At 36.7% G+C, this 24800-nt stretch overlaps 1 protein-coding gene across 1 annotated transcript; it reads left to right on the top strand.

Moving 5' to 3' along the window:
• Positions 1-2130: 2130 nt before the first annotated feature.
• LOC126795666 (uncharacterized) lies at positions 2131-3349 on the top strand. Its single transcript, XM_050522459.1, has 2 exons — positions 2131-2329; positions 2433-3349. Exons 1-2 carry the CDS (start codon positions 2131-2133, stop codon positions 3347-3349), a joined length of 1116 nt encoding a protein of 371 aa, XP_050378416.1.
• Positions 3350-24800: the final 21451 nt, after the last annotated feature.

Genomic DNA, 24800 nt, shown 5'->3' with positions numbered 1-24800 from the left:
TAATGTAGATGATGATTGTAATTAGGAGTTTAGGTTTCATATTGCACCCCATATTTGTATTCGAAAGCTTCATTCAAGTCTGACGGACAACCACACAAATTCATATATTAAAGTAGGTACCCCTACTTTCCTATCTTGGAATCTTGTCATTGCCACTTCAGTTGTGCTTATTTTTCTATATCAGCCTTTAGAGAAATCGAATTTAGTTATCTAACTCATTAGCATAGCCACACTAGGGCAATAAAGGTAGTTCCTCATCAACTTTGAAACTCAAGATGTGATTGGTTAGAAAACTAGCTAATTGAGATAAAGGACTTCAACCATTCATCCATATTCTCCTCACTAGCTCATTATTTTTCTTTGAGCATTATAAATGTTGTTTTTTCAAGAATTTCACAATTTCAACTGCGCTTTGTCTCCCTTGTTCGTTTTATCACATATTCCTGATTACTGATATTTTTTATTATATTAATTTTTATATTCATATATTTAGTTTATTAAATATATGTATGCCTAGTTCCCTAAATGATCCCTTATGTTATTATTTTGCTTATCAACAACAAGCTAGTCAGACTTTCAAATTTAAAAAAATTAGTACTATTAAGGCTTTATTCGAGAAATATCATAAACTCTTGTGGCAACACTTTGGAAGGATTGCTAGTGCCAATTGGTTAACGACGCTTTTGTGAAATTAGGGTTTACTCGGGTTAGACTGTGTGAGCCTTGTTTCAAGTTACGCTTTTATGATAACTTAAGAAAAAAAATTATATGGTTGGACTCGATTTTTATGGCCAAGAAGGGATTCTAGTCTGATTCGGGAAGGGCATGTATTCATCTACTTGGTTGGATCATTTTAAAAGCTTCCAAATGGTTGAGGCATGCTTATATTAAAAATCTATAAAGTGTCTGAGAAGGTGAATGTTATTCTGACTGTTGAGTACCTACGTATAGCTAGCTAGGTGTTTAGTAGTTGAGGGAGTAATTCTTTCTGTCGGTCTTTAGGGGTGTTGTATTTCTAGTACAGTTCGCTTAGCAAGCAATCTATTTTGACTTCTTGATTCGAAAAATAAACTTATCATGACATGAAGTTCATATTTTCTTAGTATTATTACTTAAATTTGATCCTCTTATCTTACAATTTCTGGCTACGTCACTAAATATGATAGAATTAATTTGCAATGTGGTGCACCATTTTTTCACAGAAGAAAAATATTACCATCAAATTAAAAAATTTGTTTGAAGTACAGCAAAGTAATGATACGTGATACATTAGTAATGTAGGTACATCAACATAAACTAGGAACATCCTCTAGGACTTTAACAGTAACAGAACCATGCGAAATAACTAAGTTTAGAAAAACTTAGCCATCTCAATGTCAATAAACCACAAACATGAAATCCAAAGTAACCCGAGAAATGTGTGACCACGAACCCATAGGAACCAAAACCCAATTAGCTAGGACCAACCGCCCAAGTCCAAATACAAACCCAAATATGATTGGGCCTCCAAAAGAGAGCCCATCCTATGCAGCCGACTCGATCACAAGAGCAGAGAGAACTCTCATTCTTTACTTCTAAATTTTGAAACTCAAAGTAATCATAAAAAAACAAATTATTTCAAAACCAAACTAAATGAACTAATGTGCAATTTGTTTGCACGGAATTAAAATTAATGAAAGAGAGAGATTTAGGGAAATCCATTGAAAAAACAAACTTCTATTCAAACACAACTAAACTAAACTTTGGCTCTAAACTTTTTGCTATTTTGGATTCTTTCCTCACTAATAAAAAAAGAAACAAATTTACAAGTGACTCTAATATCAATTCTCTCCTTCTCCTTCTCACTTCTTCAACTGCACCTCCTCATCCATTGATACAAGTATATAAGCCTCATCCAAGAACATACCTTCTTTTTGTTTGGCTAAATAGAGAAACGATAACCTAAGTTTAATGTAATTTGAATTACAATCAAAATCATAGTTTATGTTTTTTTTTGAGTTCATTGGTAATTGGAATTGCAGGAATTTACAAATGGGAGGTAATTTTGGAGCCCAAGAAGAAGAAGAGAGGAAGGAATTTGTATATATGTAGATTAATAGTTAATGCTGTTTGACGTTAATGAGATGAAAAATGGCATGTGAAGTTGGTGACGGGGGTGGGCGAGACAATGCATCAATTGGTTTGGAATCACCGAAGAAGAATAGGGATAGGATCAAGTTGTTGTGCAGCTATGGAGGGAAAATCCTACCGAGACCTTCCGATGGCATTTTAAAGTACATCGGCGGCGAGACTCGTGTCATTGCCTTGTCCCATGATGCAACATTTTCAGGTATGTAATTCATGCATGCATGCTTAATTTGTTTCTCTCTATATATAAAGAAAATGAAATGTACAATAATTTATGATGACGATGATGATTGATGAAATTGCAGAGTTGATGAAGAAAGTAAATGCAATAGTTGAAGGGGACATGGTGTTGAAGTACCAGTTAGTCCCAGAAGATTTGGATGCCTTAGTCTCTGTTCGAAGCGATGAAGATGTAAAGCACATGTTCGATGAATACAATAGACAAGAAAATCAGGGCATGACTCCAAGACTAAGAACTTTCTTGTTTCCATCAAAGCCAATCATGATAGAAAGCAACAATAATAGTAATAATCCCTTGGAGTTAGAGCAACGCTACATTGATGCCATCAATGGCATAGTTCGTTCATCGAAACAAGCTACACCCACAATCATAGGCAGCTCTCACTTGGCAAGCATCAGCAGCATTGGGAATTGTAGTAGCCCCATAGCCAGCTACAGCCCCCTCGCTAGCTTTTCCTCTGCTTGTTCATCGCCCAAGTCAGAATCGCCTGAACATCATTATATGGTGGTACAAGAAGCTAACCAAATATTACAGGCCAGTCGATTTTCACTTCCTCCTGTTATGCATAAGGTGCATAGCTCTCCAAGCATTTGTAGTAATCTTAATCTACAACAATACCAAAACCAAAACTTTGCTCACCGTCACCACCAGGTGGGAGGATACCAGTACCAGCAACACCAAATTGGTCATTACCAATTGTCTAGAAGCCTATCAAGAAACTCACACCCCCACAACCACAGTAGAGGTAGTGGTCTAGGCACTCCCACCCCGCCCCTTATGTCTCCGGGGGGAAGATCCGAGTCCGGGAGCGTAAGGAGCTTAATGGGTCAAAACCAGTCTCATCATAATTCGACATGCACTAGTCCAAGATACCAATACCAAAGACCAAATGCAGGAGGAGGAGGAAGTTATGGTTATTCTGATGATTCTTATACATGTAGCAGGGTCGATAGGGCTGAGAGTCTTCCAACAAGTCCATGATTGTATGTTAGCTAGCTAGGGACTCGATTTCAGATATCTTCATTTAGCACCTCTAATTTATCAACTGAATGAATATCACCAATCTTCTCTTTTCAGTTTCTACTAATTACGAGTCATATGTGTTGATACCGCCGACTGATGAATTTTGATCTTTGATAGTTGACAAGAAATAGGCAACAAGAAACATAATCATGTGTGATTTGTTTCCCAAGGGATACCATCTGAAATTAACATCATGTCTGGCATGGGCAGTCTAGCTAAGGCAAATTAACCCGTTAAATTAGAAACAATGACAAATGTAACCAAAACATCAACTTGATAAAATTAATGGATATTTAGTATCAAGAAACTAGTATCAAAATATTGTGACTTTAATCTCTTATAATTATCCACCACAACAAAGTTACTATCTTTTTGTAACACCCTAACCCAGATTAAAAGAAACTCACCTGGATTTATGATGCTATAAAGATGGTACTTGAAAAAAAGACCCGACCCACTGCATCCTCAACGATTTGGATTTGTTTACCTATGTAAATTTCCAGAGATGAGGTTGTGTAGAGGTAAGATAGGGAGATTACAGAGATAGGCACAGCTTTCTCGGTTTGTCTAAAACAAGAAGAGGAGGAGTGTGATGACTCTCGGCGGTGCAAATGGTGATGGAGGTTTTCTAAAAAGAGGAGTGATCAGTGAGTCGGTGGAAAAGTGAACAGGAAGGTTCTACCTTTCTCTCCTTCGATTCTTCATCCCTGAAGCTCATATGATCGAACCAAAAGCATGGAAGAAACTGAATGTTGCCAGTGCCACTATCGCTGCGAACACAGAATGAGTCTCGACTACAAAGTCGGTTTGGGTCTGCTCCCTTTTTCCCTTCTGTTATGAACTGTCGTATTTGGGTAAGGGACTTTGAGGTTTCAAGGAATTTGTAAGTGAAGGGATTTAGAAGTGAAGAGTTTTGAAGGTGATGAGATTTTAAAATGAAAGGATTTGGGGAATGGATTATAGAAATAACTTGTTTGGATGATAAAAGAGATTTAATCATGGAATTTGTAAACATGATTATTTTTTAACTAGTAATTATTTTCTTTTAACCAATAAATTATAAAGCATGAAAAAGTGTCTCACAAAATAATTCTAAAAATGCAACAATTGAAGTCTCCGATTTTGATTGCATCGTATTTACATTCATAATATTAAATGTCAAATGTTCTAAGAAAGATTGATAACATATCAAACACAACAACAAAAACATATAAATTCAAAAAAAATATGGCTTGACTTCAATAAAAATTCGTTTTTCTTCTCAATTGTAATCTTCTTTAATATTTGAAACTTTTTGAGATTGTTCGCAAACACTATCCATTTCCGGATTCCATTGCAAGTATTTGCCTCCATCATCTTCTTTTTTCATACAATTTTGCGTCTTATCCTTTTCTTTTCTAGCTTCCATTCTAAGAATACTGTTGAAAACAAAATGAAGAGATTATGTAAAATTCATAGTCCAAAATAAAATTGTTCTAGTAAAATTCCAAAATAAATTCATAGAACCTCCACTATTAATTAGCTTAACCTCAAAGACAAAATATGAGGCATCAACAAGAAACACCAAACTACTACAGTACCTTTATAAGGTCAAAATATGATCTCTGACCGTATATTACTATTTAATGTACATCCAGGTACTGTGATTACAGTATCAGAATGGTGAGCATAAACAAAGAACCTATCATGCCAAAAATGACTCTTTAGATTTGATGGACTTTCTCTAAATTGAGAAAGAAAAGGACTAATAACGCCCAAAATGATTTGTATATAACCTCCCTCAATGGCTAAATACCATCTCATCCAATTTTGGCTTCCGCTTAGGAAGCTGAGCTGTTACTGCTAAGAAAGCATATGTAGCTAACTAGCTATAAACCCAGAAAATAGATGCCATTAACATATGAACTTTACCAACATACGTGTGTCCTAAGGTGAAATTTACGAACATATCTCATTTATCTTCAATTTTAGAACTAGATTACAAATGAATTATAGTGTTTTTGTCGTGTTATTAAGCCATGATCACGTTTGAAGAAGTTTGTACAAAATCACATTTATATAAGCTCTTCCCTCCAGTCTCTGCCTTGCCAAAGTGAGCAGAGCTCAACATACAACAAGCTTATAACAAAACAACACATCTAATGCTCACATAAGTGGAAGTGTAACCATGATAGGTCAATAGCAATATACCCTATTCATATATCTCTAAGTGTTTATAAGATCATCCCAAATAGACATTTATCAATTTGTGTGTGTAACATTAGTGAAGGTGAGCATTTGGAAAAGAAAACAAAAACAACATGAACCATAATCTGATGTGAACTAATCCAATTTGAATCCTGAATTTAACGCTTAAGCTTGCTGAATCAATTTGTTTCGTAATCAAACACTAAAGAATATGATACCTGGTAATAAGCTAAGAAGAAAAGAATACAAAATCAAAAATTTAGGCCATTGGGCAAGAATACTTTCTTTCAAGGTTGACACACTTGTAGCAGCAGGAAAGCTTTTGGGGCCAATATCTTATCCATCACTCAACCGAAACTTGATCTCCAATTGGTCCTGCACTCTAGCCATCTTCTTCAAAATGATTCAAGATTTCTCCTTCGCCTTCTTCCAACCCCTCAATTTATTGGGGGCTTTTCCACAAGCAATCAATCAATCAATACACTAAATTCAAATTCAACGCGTTTCAAAGATTTCCAGGAATCCAAATAAGGAAACAACATAATACCAAAAAGCATAAGGAAATCAACAACACAGTCCACACCAAAACTCATGCACAAGCTAAATCATTAACAACTACAATTTAGCAGTAATTCAATCCATGAATTTAAAGAATCAAAATAAAGGCGACGACTTTCTCAACCAAAGCACAGAAGAAAACCCGACTCTGAAAGAACAAAAAACTCTTAGTGGGTCATCTCAAACGGTGTGACTCATCAGCATCCATGAAATCAGCAACCTTTTTCAAATGGGTGTGACCAGAATCCAAAACCTAAAACCCAGATTCGTATCCCATTACAAAACCCAGAACAAGTCTCAAGAACCTACAAAAAAGATCGCCCGAATTGGAGATCTCAACATGCCAAATTAAACGATAAAACCCTAGATTACAAAGAGAAACACAAGCCCATGAGTGTGGAACAAACCTAAGAATGAGCGATGCCAAGAGTAGAGAGAGCGAGAAATCGAGAGGCGAAATGGAATTTCAGAATTCCACCTTTCGAGGCAGAACTCGAAGAAGGACGTTTTCTACCTCAAAATCCCTTCTAATATTCCTTATTAAAGTCTTGGGTATTCAAAGTCCATCCCGGTTCTTTTTGCCAAACAAGGGATTTCTTCTAGTGGAATTTGAAATCCCTTCAAAATGTCATCTCCCTCTTCTAAGTCTCTTATCCAAACACAACCTAAGAGTTGTGGAATCTCTCTCTCTCTCTCTCTACTTCTCTTCTATAAATGAGTTCGATGGATAAGGGAGATTTTCCAACGAGGACTATCTAGTTGAGGACATTCTAATCAATTATTAATTAGACCTATTTTTCAGTCATTTTCATCACAACCGTTTAGATAGTAGATATATAAATGTAGATTAGATATATAAATTTTCAGCAAATTTAGTGATTGTTTAAGTTTCAACGTAGATCAAATGAGTGAACAAACCAAAATTGTTAAATATGAACCGTTTAAGTTCATAATGAGTAAATCACATTTAAAAATGTCTTAGCGATTGTAAATTTTAATGAAATTTTACAGGGATGGTCTATTCATATATATCTAAAAACTAAATGGTTCAGATATGAATACGAGATTGAAAAATAGGTGAATCAAATTGGTCTTCAATGAGTTCTCAATAAGATGGTCCTTATTAGAAAAGGCCCCCGATGGATAAATCTCAAGGAAGATAGGTGAAGTGTGATAAGGTTTCATCGTCTGTCCCTATCCCCCTTAAGCTTTTCTTATATATATATATATATATATATATATATATATAAATATATATATATATATAAGAAATAATATCAATGTTATATATTACTATAGGCACATTTCCTTAATTACAACAGTTGGTTAATTTGTAATAGATGCACCCAATTATAATGTTATCCATTACACCACATTCACGTTTCTAATATAAACCAATTTCAATTTCAATTTCATGATGTGTGTCCACTACACATATAATTAATTGCTTCATGACCTTCAATTTCACAAATATTATATACCTTTTTCTTTCTAGTATGCAAGTTCTAATATCTCGGGTGACTGAGATAAACATCCCATATATTCTCCATAAAGGAAAAGAATAAACATTGAAGCAACCCTAAATTCTGAACCATAAAATTTAGGATGCTAACACTCTAAAATCATCTCAATGTAGTTGAAATTACAGTACAACTGTTGAATATCAATTATGAGTTCAAATAATTAACTCAGTTTACAAACTATAATTTACATTGTCATAGCATGTACAAATGTAAATAAACACAACTTGCAAATTCTCTCAATCCTCACAAAAAAGAAAAAGAAAATGGCAACAAGCAGTAGACTGCTATCACGCTGCTCAATCCTTCAAATGCTGCTATGTAAGACCTGCAGCGTTATCTCCTGTACCATTAATTGGTACACCGAATTGCAAACACAACCCGGTTAGCTTTGCAGCTGGTATGAGTAAACTTTAAATAAAAATACTCAACAGATAAATAACAACAATTTATCTCTACGTATCCTGCAACAATAGCTATAAATCATAATAACAACAACCCATAACAATGCAATCAACTCAACCTCATGTCAGTACCCACAACCATCACAATGATATCACCTGCCACTTAAACACCGCAACAAACACACAAACGCAAACAATACCACCAACATTCTCATAAGTGATATATGACAAACAATTGAGCCATTCACAAGTTCTACACTTTGCCCCATGAATGATGCCCACACAAGAAACATATTCATGAGTTATGCACCTTGACCCATGAATAGATGACACACACTAGAAACTAATCATGAGTTCTGCACTTTACCACATCAATAGTTGACACTACTACTGCCACTTTGGCCACCACGAAAACAAGCAACTCCACACTCTCCACAAACTCACCACTCAACACACAACTCACAACCCACAATGCTCACGCACACCAAAAATTGAAGGAAGAAAACATATAGTGAATCCTGCATGAAAGCATAGTTCAGGAATTCACACATAAAGAAGAAAAACACAAAAGAAAGATTAGTAATTCCCGTATAAAAGCGTAGTTCAGAAATCACTTAAACACACATAGATATATAATGTATAATCCCTACATAAATTTTAGTTTCAGGGAATTACACGTAAAAAGAAGCACAAAGTAAAGTTTAGTGATTATTGCATAAAAGCTTAGTTCAGAAAATCACTAAAACACACATACAAGACTATAAAATGGGAAACCACAAACATCAAATACACTATAACTCAATGTTTAACATAGCCTCTAACCATTAACCATTGAAACCATTTTAATTAAATCTTGTTTTACTTACCCATGAACCGTAGTCGATCAAGTCCATATATTTTAAAAACAAAACATATATGAAGAACGATTTTATTAGTTAATGATCCTAGGACTATGTTATCTCACCCAATACTTCACATCCATAACCATACCAACTCACCCATACCAAACCAACTCACTCACACTTTTCCTTTGCCAACATGGCTGCCAATAAGGCAAAACAATTTGGATTCACCGCACACCACTCTACACACCACAACTCAATTAATTAATACTCAACAATATTGCCAGAAGGTACATTGATAGGAGCACAAAGTGTGACGTTCTTAATGTATATATGCCCTATTCTTATGCTTTGTTACTTCTTATTTAGTTGTTTTAGGTTCATATTTGTCATATGTAAGTTTTAAGTAGAGCTATGCCGAATTTAGATGATTTGATGATGAAATTGTGCTAAGTGTTAGAAATCCTTATTGAGCTAGGATTCCTTACTTGACTAGGACTCTACTTTCATATTTTTCACTCTTTCCTATTCCTTAATCGACGATTTCTTTTCAGGAAAGACAAATCATACGTGGAAAGAAAGAAGAGTTACCGAGATGCATTCCTAGTTGAACAAGGAAATCATATTCGAGTTGAAGAAGGAGATGAGGAGGCCGGCCTAGCTACTCCTAGTTGGACCAAGATTGTTGCCGTGCAGCCCTTATGTGATCTCCCTATTGGACTTGGTTTCCTACATCAAGTTGGAGATGGAGTACATAAATCAAATCCATAACAAAGAGGATTTCAGCTTCCCAATTGGATTCTACTTCCTTATGGGACGACAAGAAGGCTTCCTAGACTCCTATATATAGAGGCTCGGCCTCCCCATTCAGATCATCAACCTTACACACAAACACAAGCCTAGCTCTGCCGAATTCATCCTTCACCCTTCCAAGAAATCCTAAAACCGATTCCATCATTCCCCACCAATCAATAGCCTTCAAACACGCTTGTGAAGAAGGTTTCATCCATAGAAGTCTCGGCTATACTTGTGGATTGCTTGATTTATAAAGTGTAACCATGATTCAATCTTTGTTTCAATTCGGTTTTGGTTTTGTTCTTGTTCTTGGATGAGCATGCGATTTGTGTAGAGTAAACTTGTTTCGATTTTGTCTATGAGATAGTTACTTGTTTCAAATTATATAAAGATGCGATTTTAGGTTTTTAGTTCTATGATTTTAGTTTCTGCCGTGCCTTTGTAGCATGATATTTAGGTTGTTGGATTTATGACTTATGCCATGAACATGTTTATCTTTTCTATGTGATTTTCGAAATTGCATGATTGGGGGTTAAGTAAGTGACATGCTTAATGAATTCAATATGCGTGGCTTCGAAGTTGTATGGTAGGATAAGTATGTTAGATTTCGATTAAGACCGCTTGGAATGAATCGAATGTGTTAAGTGTCTATGTGTTTAGGTTACTGCTTAGAACCCTAATTGCATGATCCAACCTTAGTTATTCATGATAGTGTCTCGGCATGACTCTTAAAGGAGGACTAGAACTTGTTTTCGTTAGCTTTATATGATTTGTTTTGGTGATTGTTTATGTGTTGGTTGGTTGATCACATGTATATATTAGTCTAGGTTTTATTTACTGTTTTTATGATTCAATCCGAAACCTATATCAACTTCTTATATCTTTATGAATTCGTGTTAATTGATGTGATCCTAAGCCCTGGCTGGATCCCCGGTTTGTGAACGATACCCTTTTGCTTTATACTACTTACGATGCTTACATGGTTAAATATTGATGTCGAGTAATCGAGCAATCATCAAATGGCGCCGTTGCCGGGGATCCATAAGAGATGGATCCCTAACTTTTAATGCGAATTCATTGTGTATATTGTACATTTGTATATACTTATCTTGTTTCGTTGTACATATAGTAATGTATCTTAGGTTGTTGTTTTGGTGCTTGAGTGAATGATTGTTGTAGGTTGTAAATCAAACGGAATAGGTAAAGTCCCTTTTGTTAATATTAGCCTTAACCCTTCATGCTAGCTCTCGAGTTTGCATGAGGTTGAGGGCGGCTTTTATTAACACTTGGAGATTTTTCTAACACCCAAGTTTATTTCTAGCTGAGTAAGGGGCACGCTCTTTCATTACTCTGGTGCATGGGACTAAAATTGGATCTCAGAGAACTATTGACTAACATACATCTCGGTGATGGAGTCGATAGAGGGCTTGCCCTCCGTAGTTCAACAAATGAGTCCTACCATGTTCACTATCTCTGAATTAGCTATCCGGCCTTCTGAAACAACGATTCAAACTTGTGTCTAGACATCAATACTTAGGCCGCACGTCTACCTTGGTTTACAACTTAGAATCAATCGATCATTTAATTGTTTGAATGACTTAGGAATGTAGAAGTATGTAATTGATTGAAAGACTTTTGTGAAAATATTTTTTGAAACCAAACCTTGTATGTTTCTTGTATGATTTTTCAACGAAACCTTGTATCTTTCTTGTATGATTTTTGTATTCTTTTATGCAACGAAGAGTGAGAGAGTTCGACTCTCTCATGCCACCACAAAGAAGGCCGTGGCTTCCAATGACAAGGACGCCGTGTCCTTGTCCCAAATTGATCATGCCATGCATGATAAGGTAAGTTCTCTAACTCATGTGGATTTGTTTCAACTCATGTTCTTGCTTGTGTAGATTCCCCAATAGGTTGAAGCTACCACCGATTCTTAATGGATCCATGGAGTAAAGAAAGTGATGACAAGATCAATTCCTAGTTGGATTAGGAGAGGAGTGGCCATGACACTCCTAGTCGAGCAAGGAAGGTGTGCGTGTGTCATCAAGAAGGAGATTCCCATCCGGATTGGGATTTCCAAAGTAGAGGGAGAGATGGATTCCTAGGTGAGTTAAGAGAAGGAAGTTGCTGTGAGAAGAAGTCATAGTGGAAGTAGGAAAAGCCCATGTCGTGTGCCATGATTGAACAAGTCCCATTCGGACTTGGATACCAAGTAGGAATGGGGGAAGTTTTCCATGTGCTTGTAGGTTTCTTTCTACCTCATGGAAAAGGATTGAGACTGCTCTATATATAGAGAGCACGGGTTAAACAACATTATTCATTTTTTTTCCAACCATTCACAAGTTCATAAGAAGGAGAGGAAGACTACCACATTCGGTTCACTCAATTCACAAGAAGATTTTCAAGTGTGCAATGGAGGTGTTTGCGTTTCGTGAAGAGAACATGTTTTCCGAGAGGGACAGCCCTGCTTTTCATCCTAGGTGCATTGTGTTGCCGGCTCTTAAGCATAATCATACTCGTATGGAGGTCACATACAAAATTCTGAAGACCATGCCGCTCTTTAGAGGGTTTGAGATTGAGAAGGCCGATGTCCATATATTTCTTTTTGAGTCGAAGGTGCAACAAGTTATTCAGTCCATGGAACGACTGAATAAAGCAAGAGAATGGTTGCACTCTATTCCTGAAAATTCCATCCGATCATGGGATGAGCTTAAAGAAACATTCCTCAAGGAGTTTTTGCTCACGGCAAGAAGAGCAAGGATGAGAGAAATGATTCAAGCATGCAAACAAGAAGATGATGAGCCTTACCACAAGTACTTAAAGAGATTTCAAGAAGTAGTAGCACCGTTAGACCATGACATGAACCAACATGCGTTGACTAGTACTTTCTACCAAGGTCTGCTAAGGGATTATCAAGAGTATATTGATTCGTTTTCACCAAGAGGCTTCATGAACCTTGAGGTAGGAGATAAGATCATGCATATTGGAGTACTTGGAGAAAGAAGGGATATTTTGGTTTCGACGTCATGCTCTAGGGTGAGTGGTACTTCTCGGTTCAAGGGAGTGGAGTTGGATGGAAGGAAAGCTAGGAAGTATGGGAACTCTAGAGACCATTTGAAGCCTCTGGTTGGCATGAAAAGGAAAGGTAGACCGGCTAGAGTTAAGACTACGCCTACAAGAGCAGAGCACCACCGAGACAAGATGATCAATGAAATGCAACAATCGATTTTGGAATTGGCAAAATCGCATAGGGAGCTAAAGGATCTTGTGGAGGAGATTCGTGCTAGCTCTAAGGAAGAGAGCAAAGAACTTACAATTGAAGAGGGGGAGTCTTACAGCCGTGTCAATGAGGAAGAGGAAGAAGAAGATCCGAGTTTGAAAGAAGAAGTTGATTCGAGCTATAAGAGTAGTGATTCGGACTCGAGTGAAGATGAGGAGGATAATGGCGAGATCATATCTTCAGATGATGAGGAGAATGAACATGTCATATTATTTTAGTGGATGAAGATGAAGAAGTCTAGGCTATAGACTCTAAACTTAAGCCAATGAATGAGCCATCAATGAGTGTTTACATTTTCTTATCCCTTATCTCTTTTTAATTTTCGTTACTTATCATATTGTACATTGAGGGCAATGTAAGTTTTAAGTGTGGGGTGGGGTATACATCATTCGTTGAATTCTAATGTTTGATGCTTATGTGTTTCAATTTTGTTGTTTTGATTTTGTTTTGATTTTCGAGTTTTAGTGTCATTTTTTGGTTTTGATTTTCGAATTTTAAGTTGTTTAGTTAAGTTGTTTTGTTTTGAGTCCTAGGTATGCCTTTAACTGTCTAGGATGCGTTGATCTTTGAATTTATGGTTGATAGATGAGCATGATATTGGAATGAACTTATTGTTATTTGATGGTTAATCGATATGTAGATTTTGTACGAACATGTAGTAGATGATGATTTTGAAACTTAGGTACAGAATGAGCATGTTCCTTACTTGTTTGAATTCATGGAACCTAAGTGAGATTTGAGCCATATATATGTGCCTTTCTTTGGAGAGTTTATTCTATCGTTTCTTGGCTTTATAACCTCATTACATCTATTTTGATCAATTCATATGCCATAGAATTGCAATGAACTAGAGAATGCTAGAACTTTGTGAAACTTTCGAAGCTTTATGTCATAATATACTCTGATTTTGAAAAGGATTGTTGGATCTTTTTAGGATTTCCACCACTTAAACCAAAAAGCCGTATATCCTTATTTGAGCCCTGCTTGGGACACCTTAGTGTTAACCCCTTTGAGCCTACGTTAACCCTTTTCTTTCATTACCAATATGTTATATCCTTGCTTAGTATAGTTATATCTCGACCTTGTCTTTGAGGCTTGGTAGAGCCGATTCTTGGTGTTAATATGGAGTGATGATTTGACTCAAGTGTGGGGTTATGCAATTGAATGTATGTTATGCCGTGAAAAGAGTATGAAAAGAAAGAAAACTGTATAGAATGCCGTGAGAAAAGAAAAGAAAAGATTCATGATGCACGGTTAAGAAAAGAAAAAGTTGAATGCAAAATGAAAAGATCTCGGCATACATGTTTTTGGTGAATTTGGAGTTGTGATGTATTTGTTGAAGGCTCAATAATTTTATACTGTAGCCTTTGTTCATTTTCACAATGTTTAAAGTGAAGAATGGGTCCAACATGATGAAATTTGGCCCTTGTTTTATGGAGTATGGCGACATAAGGTGGATGTTTTGCTCTGCTAAGTCTTGAGGATGACCTTTGTGATTCCTTTTACCTTGAAAATATGGCCATGCCGAGCCTAAGCCTACCCTTTTCTAAAGATCCGCATGATTCTTAAAATGAGTAGCTCTTGATTTGTGGAGTTTGTTTCACGAGTAAGCATATGGTTTAGGTTCATTTGTGCATATGATTGGTATCTTTCATGAGGTTTTCGATTTCACTATATGTTCATAACTCTTGTGTGAAAAGGTTTTAAGCATATGCCATGTTCTTGAGAGAAAAGATTTAGAGTGCATATCCTATGTGAGTCGAATTTGAACTTGTTTTGAACATGTCGAGCTTAATTTCACCTTTGTTTCTGCCATGTCTTACTTGTTAAATGGAATCTCATGTTTATTAACCATTGAATTCATCTTATCTATTTCGATTGAGTGTTATTCTTGATGCTATGAGTTTGAAGATATCTGAGACAAAATGTTGAAGGCATTAGAATGTTGTGTCGTTAGTTTTAGTTGCTTTGTTTTCGTTTTATGTTTTGATTTTCCTTTTTAGTGTTTGCTAAGGGACTAGCAAAGTCTAAGTGTGGGGTTGTTGATAGGAGCACAAAGTGTGACGTTCTTAATGTATATATGCCCTATTCTTATGCTTTGTTACTTCTTATTTAGTTGTTTTAGGTTCATATTTGTCATATGTATGTTTTAAGTAGAGCTATGCCAAATTTAGATGATTTGATGATGAAATTGTGCTAAGTGTTAGAAATCCTTATTGAGCTAGGATTCCTTACTCGACTAGGACTCTACTTTCATATTTTTCATTCTTTCATATTCCTTAATCGACGATTTCTTTTCAGGAAACAAAAATCATATGTGGAAAGAAAGAAGAGTTGCCGAGATGCATTCCTAGTTGAACAAGGAATCATATTCGAGTTGAAGAAGGAGATGAGGAGGACGGCCTAGCTACTCCTAGTTGGACCAAGATTGTTGCCGTGCAGCCCTTAAGTGATCTCCCTATTGGACTTGGTTTCCTACATCAAGTTGGATATGGAGTACATAAATCAAATCCATAACAAAGAGGATTTCAGCTTCCCAATTGGATTCTACTTCCTTATGGGACGGCAAGAAGGCTTCCTAGACTCCTATATATAGAGGCTCGGCCTCCCCATTCAGATCATCAACCTTACACACAAACACAAGCCTAGCTCTGCCGAATTCATCCTTCACCCTTCCAAGAAATCCTAAAACCGATTCCATCATTTCCCACTAATTAATAGCCTTCAAACACGCTTGTGAAGAAGGTTTCATCCATAGAAGTCTCGGCTATACTTGTGGATTGCTTGATTTATAAAGTGTAACCATGATTCAATCTTTGTTTCAATTCGGTTTTGGTTTTGTTCTTGTTCTTGGATGAGCATGCGATTTGTGTAAACTTGTTTCGATTTTGTCTATGAGATAGTTACTTGTTTCAAATTATATAAAGATGCGATTTTAGGTTTTTAGTTCTATGATTTTAGTTTCTGCCGTGCCTTTGTAGCATGATATTTAGGTTGTTGGATTTATGACTTATGCCATGAACATGTTTATCTTTTCTATGTGATTTTCGAAATTGCATGATTGGGGGTTAAGTAAGTGACATGCTTAATGAATTCAATATGCGTGGCTTCGAAGTTGTATGGTAGGATAAGTATGTTAGATTTCGATTAAGACCGCTTGGAATGAATCGAATGTGTTAATTGTCTATGTGTTTAGGTTACTGCTTAGAACCCTAATTGCATTATCCAACCTTAGTTATTCATGATAGTGTCTCGGCATGACTCTTAAAGGAGGACTAAAACTTATTTTCGTTAGCTTTATATGATTTGTTTTGGTGATTGTTTATGTGTTGGTTGGTTGATCACATGTATATATTAGTCTAGGTTTTATTTACTCTTTTTATGATTCAATCCGAAACCTATATCAACTTCTTATATCTTTATGAATTCGTGTTAATTGATGTGATCCTAAGCCCTGGTTGGATCCTCGGTTTGTGAACGATACCCTCTTGCTTTATACTACTTACGATGCTTACATGGTTAAATATTGATGTCGAGTAATCGAGCAATCATCATACATTTTATTCCATTCCAGTCAAATAACACAAACAACCACTAAAACATACAAACAAACACAACTCCCAACAATAACACCGAGAGGTACATTTTCTTCCCCCTCGGTCAAACAAACACAAACAAACATTTCGACTATACAGTTATCCTCCACAACCTTCATTTTACTGAGAGGTACATTTTATTCCCTCTCAATCTCGTCAGCCACACAATATAATCCAACAAAAATGTACAATATCTCAAAACGATAAATAAGCATAACGTAACCATAAATATCATCAATGATAATATATATACATATCCTTTTACCAATTAGATATACATATATATATATATACCAAATTATAATCACAACCTCCAATAAACAACGACAAACATTTAAAATGAAATACGTCTAGTTACCGCCAATGGTATCTATCTTAAACGTGAGGTTTACTCAACTTATTGCTTGCTTTCACTTCTAACTCAACAAGTCGAAAACTTGCTTCCAACTCAAACACCTAAGTTGAACAAAGCTCCACTTAGTAAAATGGAACCAAAACAAACCATAAACAAACAAACACCCAAAACACCCTCCGAACCAAGACTTAACCAAAATAGTGACTTAACCACTTCTAAACACACACCCAAAATCAACCTCTCTTACACTTCAAAACTTACTACGGACACCCTCCTAACACACCAAGGCCGTGCTTCCGGCCTCTTCTACCACCATTACCCTTCGGAACCACAAGAACAACCCTCACCTAAAACAACAAAATCACATCTCACCACCAAACAACACAAAACAAACTATCCTCCAAGTCTCCTAATCTCATTTTCACTACCTAGAACACAAACAAAAAAATTGCACTGCCACATCCACTCACCTCCACCAACTAACCTAATTTCCCTATAAAACCAAGCACTCTCACTCTCCCTACACAACTAGCTTGCACAACATGATTCAAGTTCCAAATTGACCACCACTAACCCAACAACACCCACACATGTGTACACACACACAGTCGGTTAAACATCACCTTCTACCCCAAACTCCTCAAAATTCAATCCTCAACCTCACCCAATAACTTAACTGTGAGACAAAAACAAACACAACAACACTAGCTGCCGACCACCACCACAAGTCACCTTTCACTCCACCAAAACCCACACTCACGGCCTGACACCCAAAAATAACCCCAAAATATGAAACTCACTGCCTCCCTCTCTCAACTTGCAAATTAAAAGAAAGGACGGAGTTCCTTACCCCCAAGGCCATCGGAAATGGGCGGAGAGTTGTCGGAGTGCAACTGCAACTCCTCTGCCACTGTAGCAAATGCAAGGTATTTGGGTTTGAGCTCACCCTGAGCTCTAAGCTAGTGCAACTGTTCCCAAGGAAGCAATGTCCGCCCCTTGATGCTAAAACCGAACCTAGGAATCGACGGCGGCCCGAAACCCAGGTGGCAGTGGAAGATGCAGAAGCTGCAGCTCGTCGTGCGGCTTCCAGGCAACGGAGAGAGGTGTGCTACCACCCTAGGCTTGTAGACGACGACGGTGCGACTCCAAAAAGACCAGCAGCGAAGGCAGGGGCGGCGAGAGGAGGGAGATCAGAGGTGATTTTAGGAGAATATGAACAGTACCTCGACAGATATGGAATTTCTGATTTTATGAAATTGGATTTCCAAAATTGCCCTTTATACTATTTCCAAAATCAGAAACGAAACTTTCGTTGCTAAAACTTTCACATACGACATCTGATTTATGTGTGTCACATGTCTACGAACTCGTATCGACGATCTCTACAAATTTTGTGACGAAAGTTTCCTGAAACGAGTGACGGATTAAAAGTCAACTCTTGAGTCAATCAAATTTAATCGAATAACAACTTATTGGTTCCCGAAACCAATTTCTACTTCGAATAAAGGCTAATTGGATGGTGTAGAATAAAATTATAACCAAAATGTCATTTCATTAATGTTTAAGGAATTACAAGAAATGACAATAGAAATTCGGGCTATTACAAACACACCATATATTATTTAGACACCTAAAACCGGCAGGTAAATATCATTTGAAAATACATGTGGTGATGAATGGTATCAAATGGTGCAATTTGTTCGTTTTTATATTTTGGTTCATATGGAAATAGAGGAATAAGCAGTTTTTATTCTTCCTTCTTCATGCCTCTCTGTTTTGACAAAATTATTTGGGATTATGCTATAGAATGGAAAACAACAAAGTCTAAAGCTAGTGCTGCCACAATGTTTAGTTACTCTTTACTCTCTTAGAAGAAGCCTTATGTTGGTTATTGCAAATTAAATATTGATGGAACCATGTCTTCTTCTTCAGGCAAAATTGGAGCTCGTGGTGTGATTAGAGATCATAATGGTTCATGGATTGTTGGTTTTCAGTGTAATTTGGGTAATGGTTCTATGCTTGATGCTGAGGCATATTGGCCTCATATTGGCTTCCAATCATTAGATTTCCAAGTTGGAAATCGAGTCTGATTCAGCTATTGTTGTTTAACTGTTCCAAAGCTCAAACCTTGCCCTCCACCCCCTTGGTTCTTTGTTGATGGGATGCAGAAGACTCATGGATAAAATAGATGATACCAGGCTGGTGCATATTTTTAGAGAATTGAATATGACTGCTGATGTTCTAGCCAAAGCCAACATTGATCATGATTTGGGTACTACATACTTTGATGATCCTCCTGAGCATGCTGCTCAATGTGTCTTTGATGATTTATGTGTTGCTACTAGAGCTAGAAGAGTTAGCTATTCTTACGAGTCTTAGTTTTTTTTTTGTTTTTTCTTCGTGGGTCTTTTTTGACCCCGTATTTAACAAAAAAAAACTTTTGAAAATACCAAACACTGTAGGCAGTGTAGCTCTTTAAATTCTGTGAGCAACATCATTTTGAAGTGTACAAATAACTAAATGAAAGTGTACACAGTGACACTACTGTAGAAATAGTTTGGACAGTACCAGGAGCAATGAATATGCGAAACAAATTCTTTTAGGAAGGAGAAAAAAAGGTCAGGACAAAAATTAAAAACAAAAATGGTAGGTAAACAAATGCATTCAAAGAGATCACTATAGTTCCCCATAAAATTTGTCATACTAAAAGTACATATAATGTTTTTTACTTAAGATCTGATCTGGTCTACTTTTTTACAATTGGTGGTCACCAATGTTTTAAAAAAATCGCCTCAAGGCTCACCTGAAGCTTAAAAAGTTTAAGACTACTTACATAATGCTTCTGTTTTTCGGTTTGGGCACTGTGGCTTAAAAACTTACGTCTTTTACGCCTTATACTACGTAATTCAGACATTTTACTATGCCTTAGAAAAGAATCTTTTTAGGTATATTTTTATTTTTATTTCTATAATGTGTTTAATTTGATGAAAATTATCTAAAATGTTTGGATTATGAATTTCATTATATCTAAATGCAATAAATTGATAAGTTCTTATGTATATTTGTTCTTTTTATGTGTATGTAATACCCCGAATATTCGGGTTTAAATTTTTATAATTATTTTAGATTATTAAACTTGGAATTTGAGTAAAAATCTAATTTTTCGTTTTCTCGTCGACGTCAGGTGAAACGAAACCGAGCTCGGAAATTTAAATTGAAAAACTTTATATTTTATGTAACTCGAGAGTTGACTTTTATTCCGTCGCTCATCTATGGAAACTTTCTGCACGAAAATAGTAGAGCTGGTCGATACGAGTTCGTGGACACGCGGCGCACCTTAATCAGACGTCGTATGTGGAAGTTATTATCAATGGAAGTTGGGTTCCGAATTCGGAAATGTATAAAAGGAAATTTTGGGAAAAACCTAATTTCCCCAAAAGGAAACCCCCCCAGCATCTCTCTTTCTCTCTCCCTCCCCGCCGATCTCTCGCCTCCGGCCACTGTGGCCTTCACCGCCGGTTCCAAGACCACCGCACGATCGACTTCTGCAAATTCCACCGCCGATTCAGGCTTCATCGCCGGTGAGTTTCGAGCCACAAATCCTTGAATTCGAACTCTTAGATGGGTTTAGCACTAATTTGGGGCTCAAGATCGGAGGTTTTAACGTTGGAGACAAGCTTGGAGCTACCGAAGCTTTCCAGCGACTTTCCGACCAATTTCCGGCGATCTGGGTTGCAACTCAGGTACGATTGTGTCTCCCTCCTTGTGATCTACATTTTTGTTGTTGGATGTGTGTGGATTTGAGGAAGCTTGGACGGACAAGTTAGTGGTGCGCGTGGTGCCGCTTAGAGCGGCGCGTGGGGGAAAGTGGGGTGGCGGAGAGACGGTGTTAGGCCGTGGGAGTAAGCAGGTGAGAAGATGGGTGAAATTGGTGGGCAGGCACGCTCAGGCGCGGTTGTTGGAGTGGCACGCCCACTGTGGGCGGCGTGTGAGCAGTAATTTTGTGAACAGTGTTTTGACGGTAATAAATCGTCGCCTGTGATTTTACGTATTGTTTTTCTAAGCACTTTATCATGCTATTAGGTGACCGACGAAACGAGTGAGGGAAACATTTTCGGTGTCATGGAAGTTGCACGCAGGAAATAAGGTAAGTAAACCTCACAATGATCATCATCATCGAAGTAGTGTTATAATTATATTTAGTTTGAGTTGTTAACATAGTCATTACATCACTAGCTTATAAAAATTGTTCTAAAAATATGTTTTGGTTTAAATTAGGTGAACTTGATCATCCAAGGTTCATGGGTAAGTAAAATGCTATTTTAATAAATGATTTTAAAAGGTTTTAGTGATTATGGACTATGTTGAATGTGAGTAAATGTAAATTATGACAAGTCTACTATTGGTGGTGACTCATATATACGATTTCGTAAAAAGAGTGAACTGTGACATCTATATAATATAGTGGGTTGTGTATGTGTAAAAAAATGGTAAATACGATACATATATATGGGTTGCTATATTATATAATGTTATTAGTTTTATTTTCAAATGAGAGTATATTGTGGTGACTATATTTATATTGTCGTGCAAGAGTCGTTAGGTTGTGATACAATAAACATGTGTTGATTGTTATATTGTACGTGGTTTTAACATTGAGTTTTGTTAAAACGTTTTCTGGTATTCGGACGTTGTTGGCAATAATTGGAATCAAGCCTTGGCCTGGTGTCAGTTACGATCAGTTAGAGCTCTAGTCTGTATGCCGGTGTACTGCATGAGGGGTAACAAATGGGTTGCTTGAGTCTCATGAGTACCCATGTTTTGAGTGATATTGGGTAACATATGGGTTGCCCAGTGTCTGTTGATGTATTGCATGAGGGGTAACATATGAGTACCTTGGTCTCATGAGTACCCGTGTTTTTAAATGATATTGGGTAAACAGATGAGTTGCTCAATGTCTCATGAGTACACATAATTTCAAATAATAATGGAGAACCAGAGGGGTCGTCCAGTGTCTCATGAGTACGCTTATCTTTACATGTTAACATTTATTTTCTCTTGTATGCGATGTATGTTATACTGTTGGTTTACTCATACGAGCTGAAAAGCTTACCGGATTTGTGTTTACAATTCTTGTGCACATATTCAATGGTGTAGGGGATAGTTCTGCAGGTGTGGATTAGCAGATTTGGAGGACTTACTCTGAAGATTTCCGAAGTTTATTTCTTTTATTTGTGGTGAAGATTGAGTGAATTTTACATTTCCTTAGTCATAATACTTGAGGTATAAACTGGTTATGTGTTATTCAAGTCGACTGAGTCGTACTATGAACTCAGTTTCGATATATTGTTACTATAAGATGATTTCAATATATTTGAGATTGTTTTAGAGTTTTCATGGCTTCGAATTCGAATTTTATCATTCGAAATGTCGGGGTTGTGACTGTGTATAATTATATATTTTCACATTTAACTACTAATTTTTTATAACATAAGCTCAAGGCTCTGAAGAAAACGTCTTGGGTACGCCCTCATTTTTTAAAACATTGGTGGTCACCCAAGTTCTTAAGAGCTACTTATGAACTCAAGTCTTTCGCTTATCGTGGACTGGGAATGTACCTAAAAACAACAATGCCAAAGAGTTGCATAAAAAATGCGAGTGTCAGGCTTTACTCATTCAACATATATGCTCATATTCAGATGTCATAATTATCACTTTTTCATACATACAAAAATCTCAGGCATCCACATGTCAATTAGTACCTCATAAACTGTCCAAACTCTACCAATCAAATTTACAACACAACCTTAACCATAGTCCTCCATTTTGATTAAAATCAAAAACAAAAGCATCATCAACCCAGAAATATGCAGCATAACAGAAAACATTTCCAATACTAAACAGAAGAATCATTCGTCAACCAAATTATGCACACATTAAGTGACCGGACAGATATGAACAACTTTTCCTCCATCTTACAACTTCAAGCTACTTCAATCCTAGCAGCCCCTCATTAGAAGTACTGAGGATGGTATGAAGCCTAGATTCATTGTTACCATTGTTATGAAAAGCAAAACACAAATTTATTATTTAACGACAAATAGAGCTTATTCATTTCAAAAAAGAAGAATCACAATGCTTTCTTTTCAACTACCAAATGTAGCCACAGAGCACGATAGATTTCCTCAAAATAAAAATCTATTTCAAAAAAAAAGTACTAATGCAGTCTGCTTACCTTTGATAATACATGTACACTTACAGCTATATCCAAGAGTATATATCTCAAAAACATCATATGTTTTCCAGAAGCAAAAAAGGCAGTGTCCGGGAACAAATAAGGTTGAAATCACAAATATATAATGAAACCAATTGGAGTAAATCAGATATTCACATATATCGAAAAGGAAAATGAATTCTTAGATATGCCTAAATATCATCTATGAATATGCCAAGAACTCTATCGACTATTTCATAAAAGACATATGGTAGGTAAATGGAACTTCAAGGTGTTTTTTTATGTCAAGAATTTATTTATTTATTTTTATTTCAAGGTTTAAAGAACACTTTCTGTCATTTGAGATCTTATATACACATCTTTCTACATGATATATGCATAATGAGACAGTTCCATGAACCGTGAAGTAAGTTAATGAAGGGAGTTATAAGTTAGCAGCCATTTCAATAAGTCAGTATCTTGAGAATGTGCACATGTTGGCACTAAAACCACTAATGTTTCCCTGAATAGACTTCACCTAACTCAGTCCTTAATCCTGAGCCACAACTACATCAATTGCACATATATTCAAGTTTTTCGTATATCCTATCAGGTTTGGACTCTACTGGACCTTAAATATATTATGCGAAAGTAATTCAGTACACAGCCCGTGTTTATACACAGGGCATCTGGACTGTTCCAGTTGCCACATGGCAAAACAATAGATGGTCGGTTTACTTCTTTTTTTAACACCAAATCGACGGAGCTAGGGTCTGGTGAATTATTGAAATCCATGTGGCGCAATGATGATCACCCATTGAATTCAAATTTAAACAAATGTGACCCCAGCCGTTGCCTCTCACTGTTAACTATTTAGTCGATAGATTGGCCATGGCTAGCCATGTTCTGTCTTTTCATCAATTGTATTGTTTTGAAATCGACCCCTTTAATATTCGGGTGCTCATGGCACCGAAATCGGTGTACTTGAGCTCGGTCCTCGGTGGCACAAGGAGCTTCTCGACTGGGATTTTGAATTGGGTAAGGAAATCTTCGAGTACAGTTGCGATGTGGGATTTTGGTAGCGGATGGGCTCTAAGATTGAGAGGGGTGGATTTGGCCATTTGGGGGATGTGAAGAAGATGGGGTATAGCCGATAACCAATAAAACATTTACAATAATGAACAAAAGAGTCATTAGTTAACATCAACTAACCGATAACCGATCATGAACTGTAATCAATTCAAAAAAAACAAACCCTAATAGTGTTAGTTATATTAAAATTTACACAACACGAGGACAGAAGTAGATCATGGTTCTTCCATTTTACAGAGTCACTTCAATCCTAGCAGCCCCTCGTTGTAAGTATTAAGGATTTCAAAGGTACTAATAGAGAAAAAAATCTGAAAAAAATTAAGTTAATCACCGAGTAAACTATTTAAATTCTGATACGTTGTGAAGTTGGCTTCTCTATTGTGCAAGAAATATTGGAAACAACATACCACATCCAAGCAAGATAAACTCTACAGCATTGAATCAATCACTGTGGTGGCCTGTAGGGCATGCAAAGATAAAAAGCAGGGATGCACGCAGAGCTGTAGCCCCTGCTAAGTGTCGGTGTCGTTTCCTCTTCTCGGTGACGTTCTCCGTTAATCAGCTTG

This window comes from Argentina anserina, chromosome 5 (genome assembly GCF_933775445.1).
Source record: "Argentina anserina chromosome 5, drPotAnse1.1, whole genome shotgun sequence".
In the NCBI taxonomy this organism is placed as follows: Eukaryota; Viridiplantae; Streptophyta; class Magnoliopsida; order Rosales; family Rosaceae; genus Argentina; species Argentina anserina.
The sequence above is the reverse complement of the archived record's forward strand: the minus strand, read 5'-3'. Positions and strand labels throughout refer to the sequence as shown.

Bases quoted from the DNA above. Each gene is read 5' to 3' on its own strand.
- LOC126795666 (XM_050522459.1), top strand. From the start codon at position 2,131: ATGGCATGTGAAGTTGGTGACGGGGGTGGGCGAGACAATGCATCAATT. The intron at 2,330-2,432 runs GTATGTAATTCA...ATGAAATTGCAG, and splicing joins CCATGATGCAACATTTTCAG to AGTTGATGAAGAAAGTAAAT.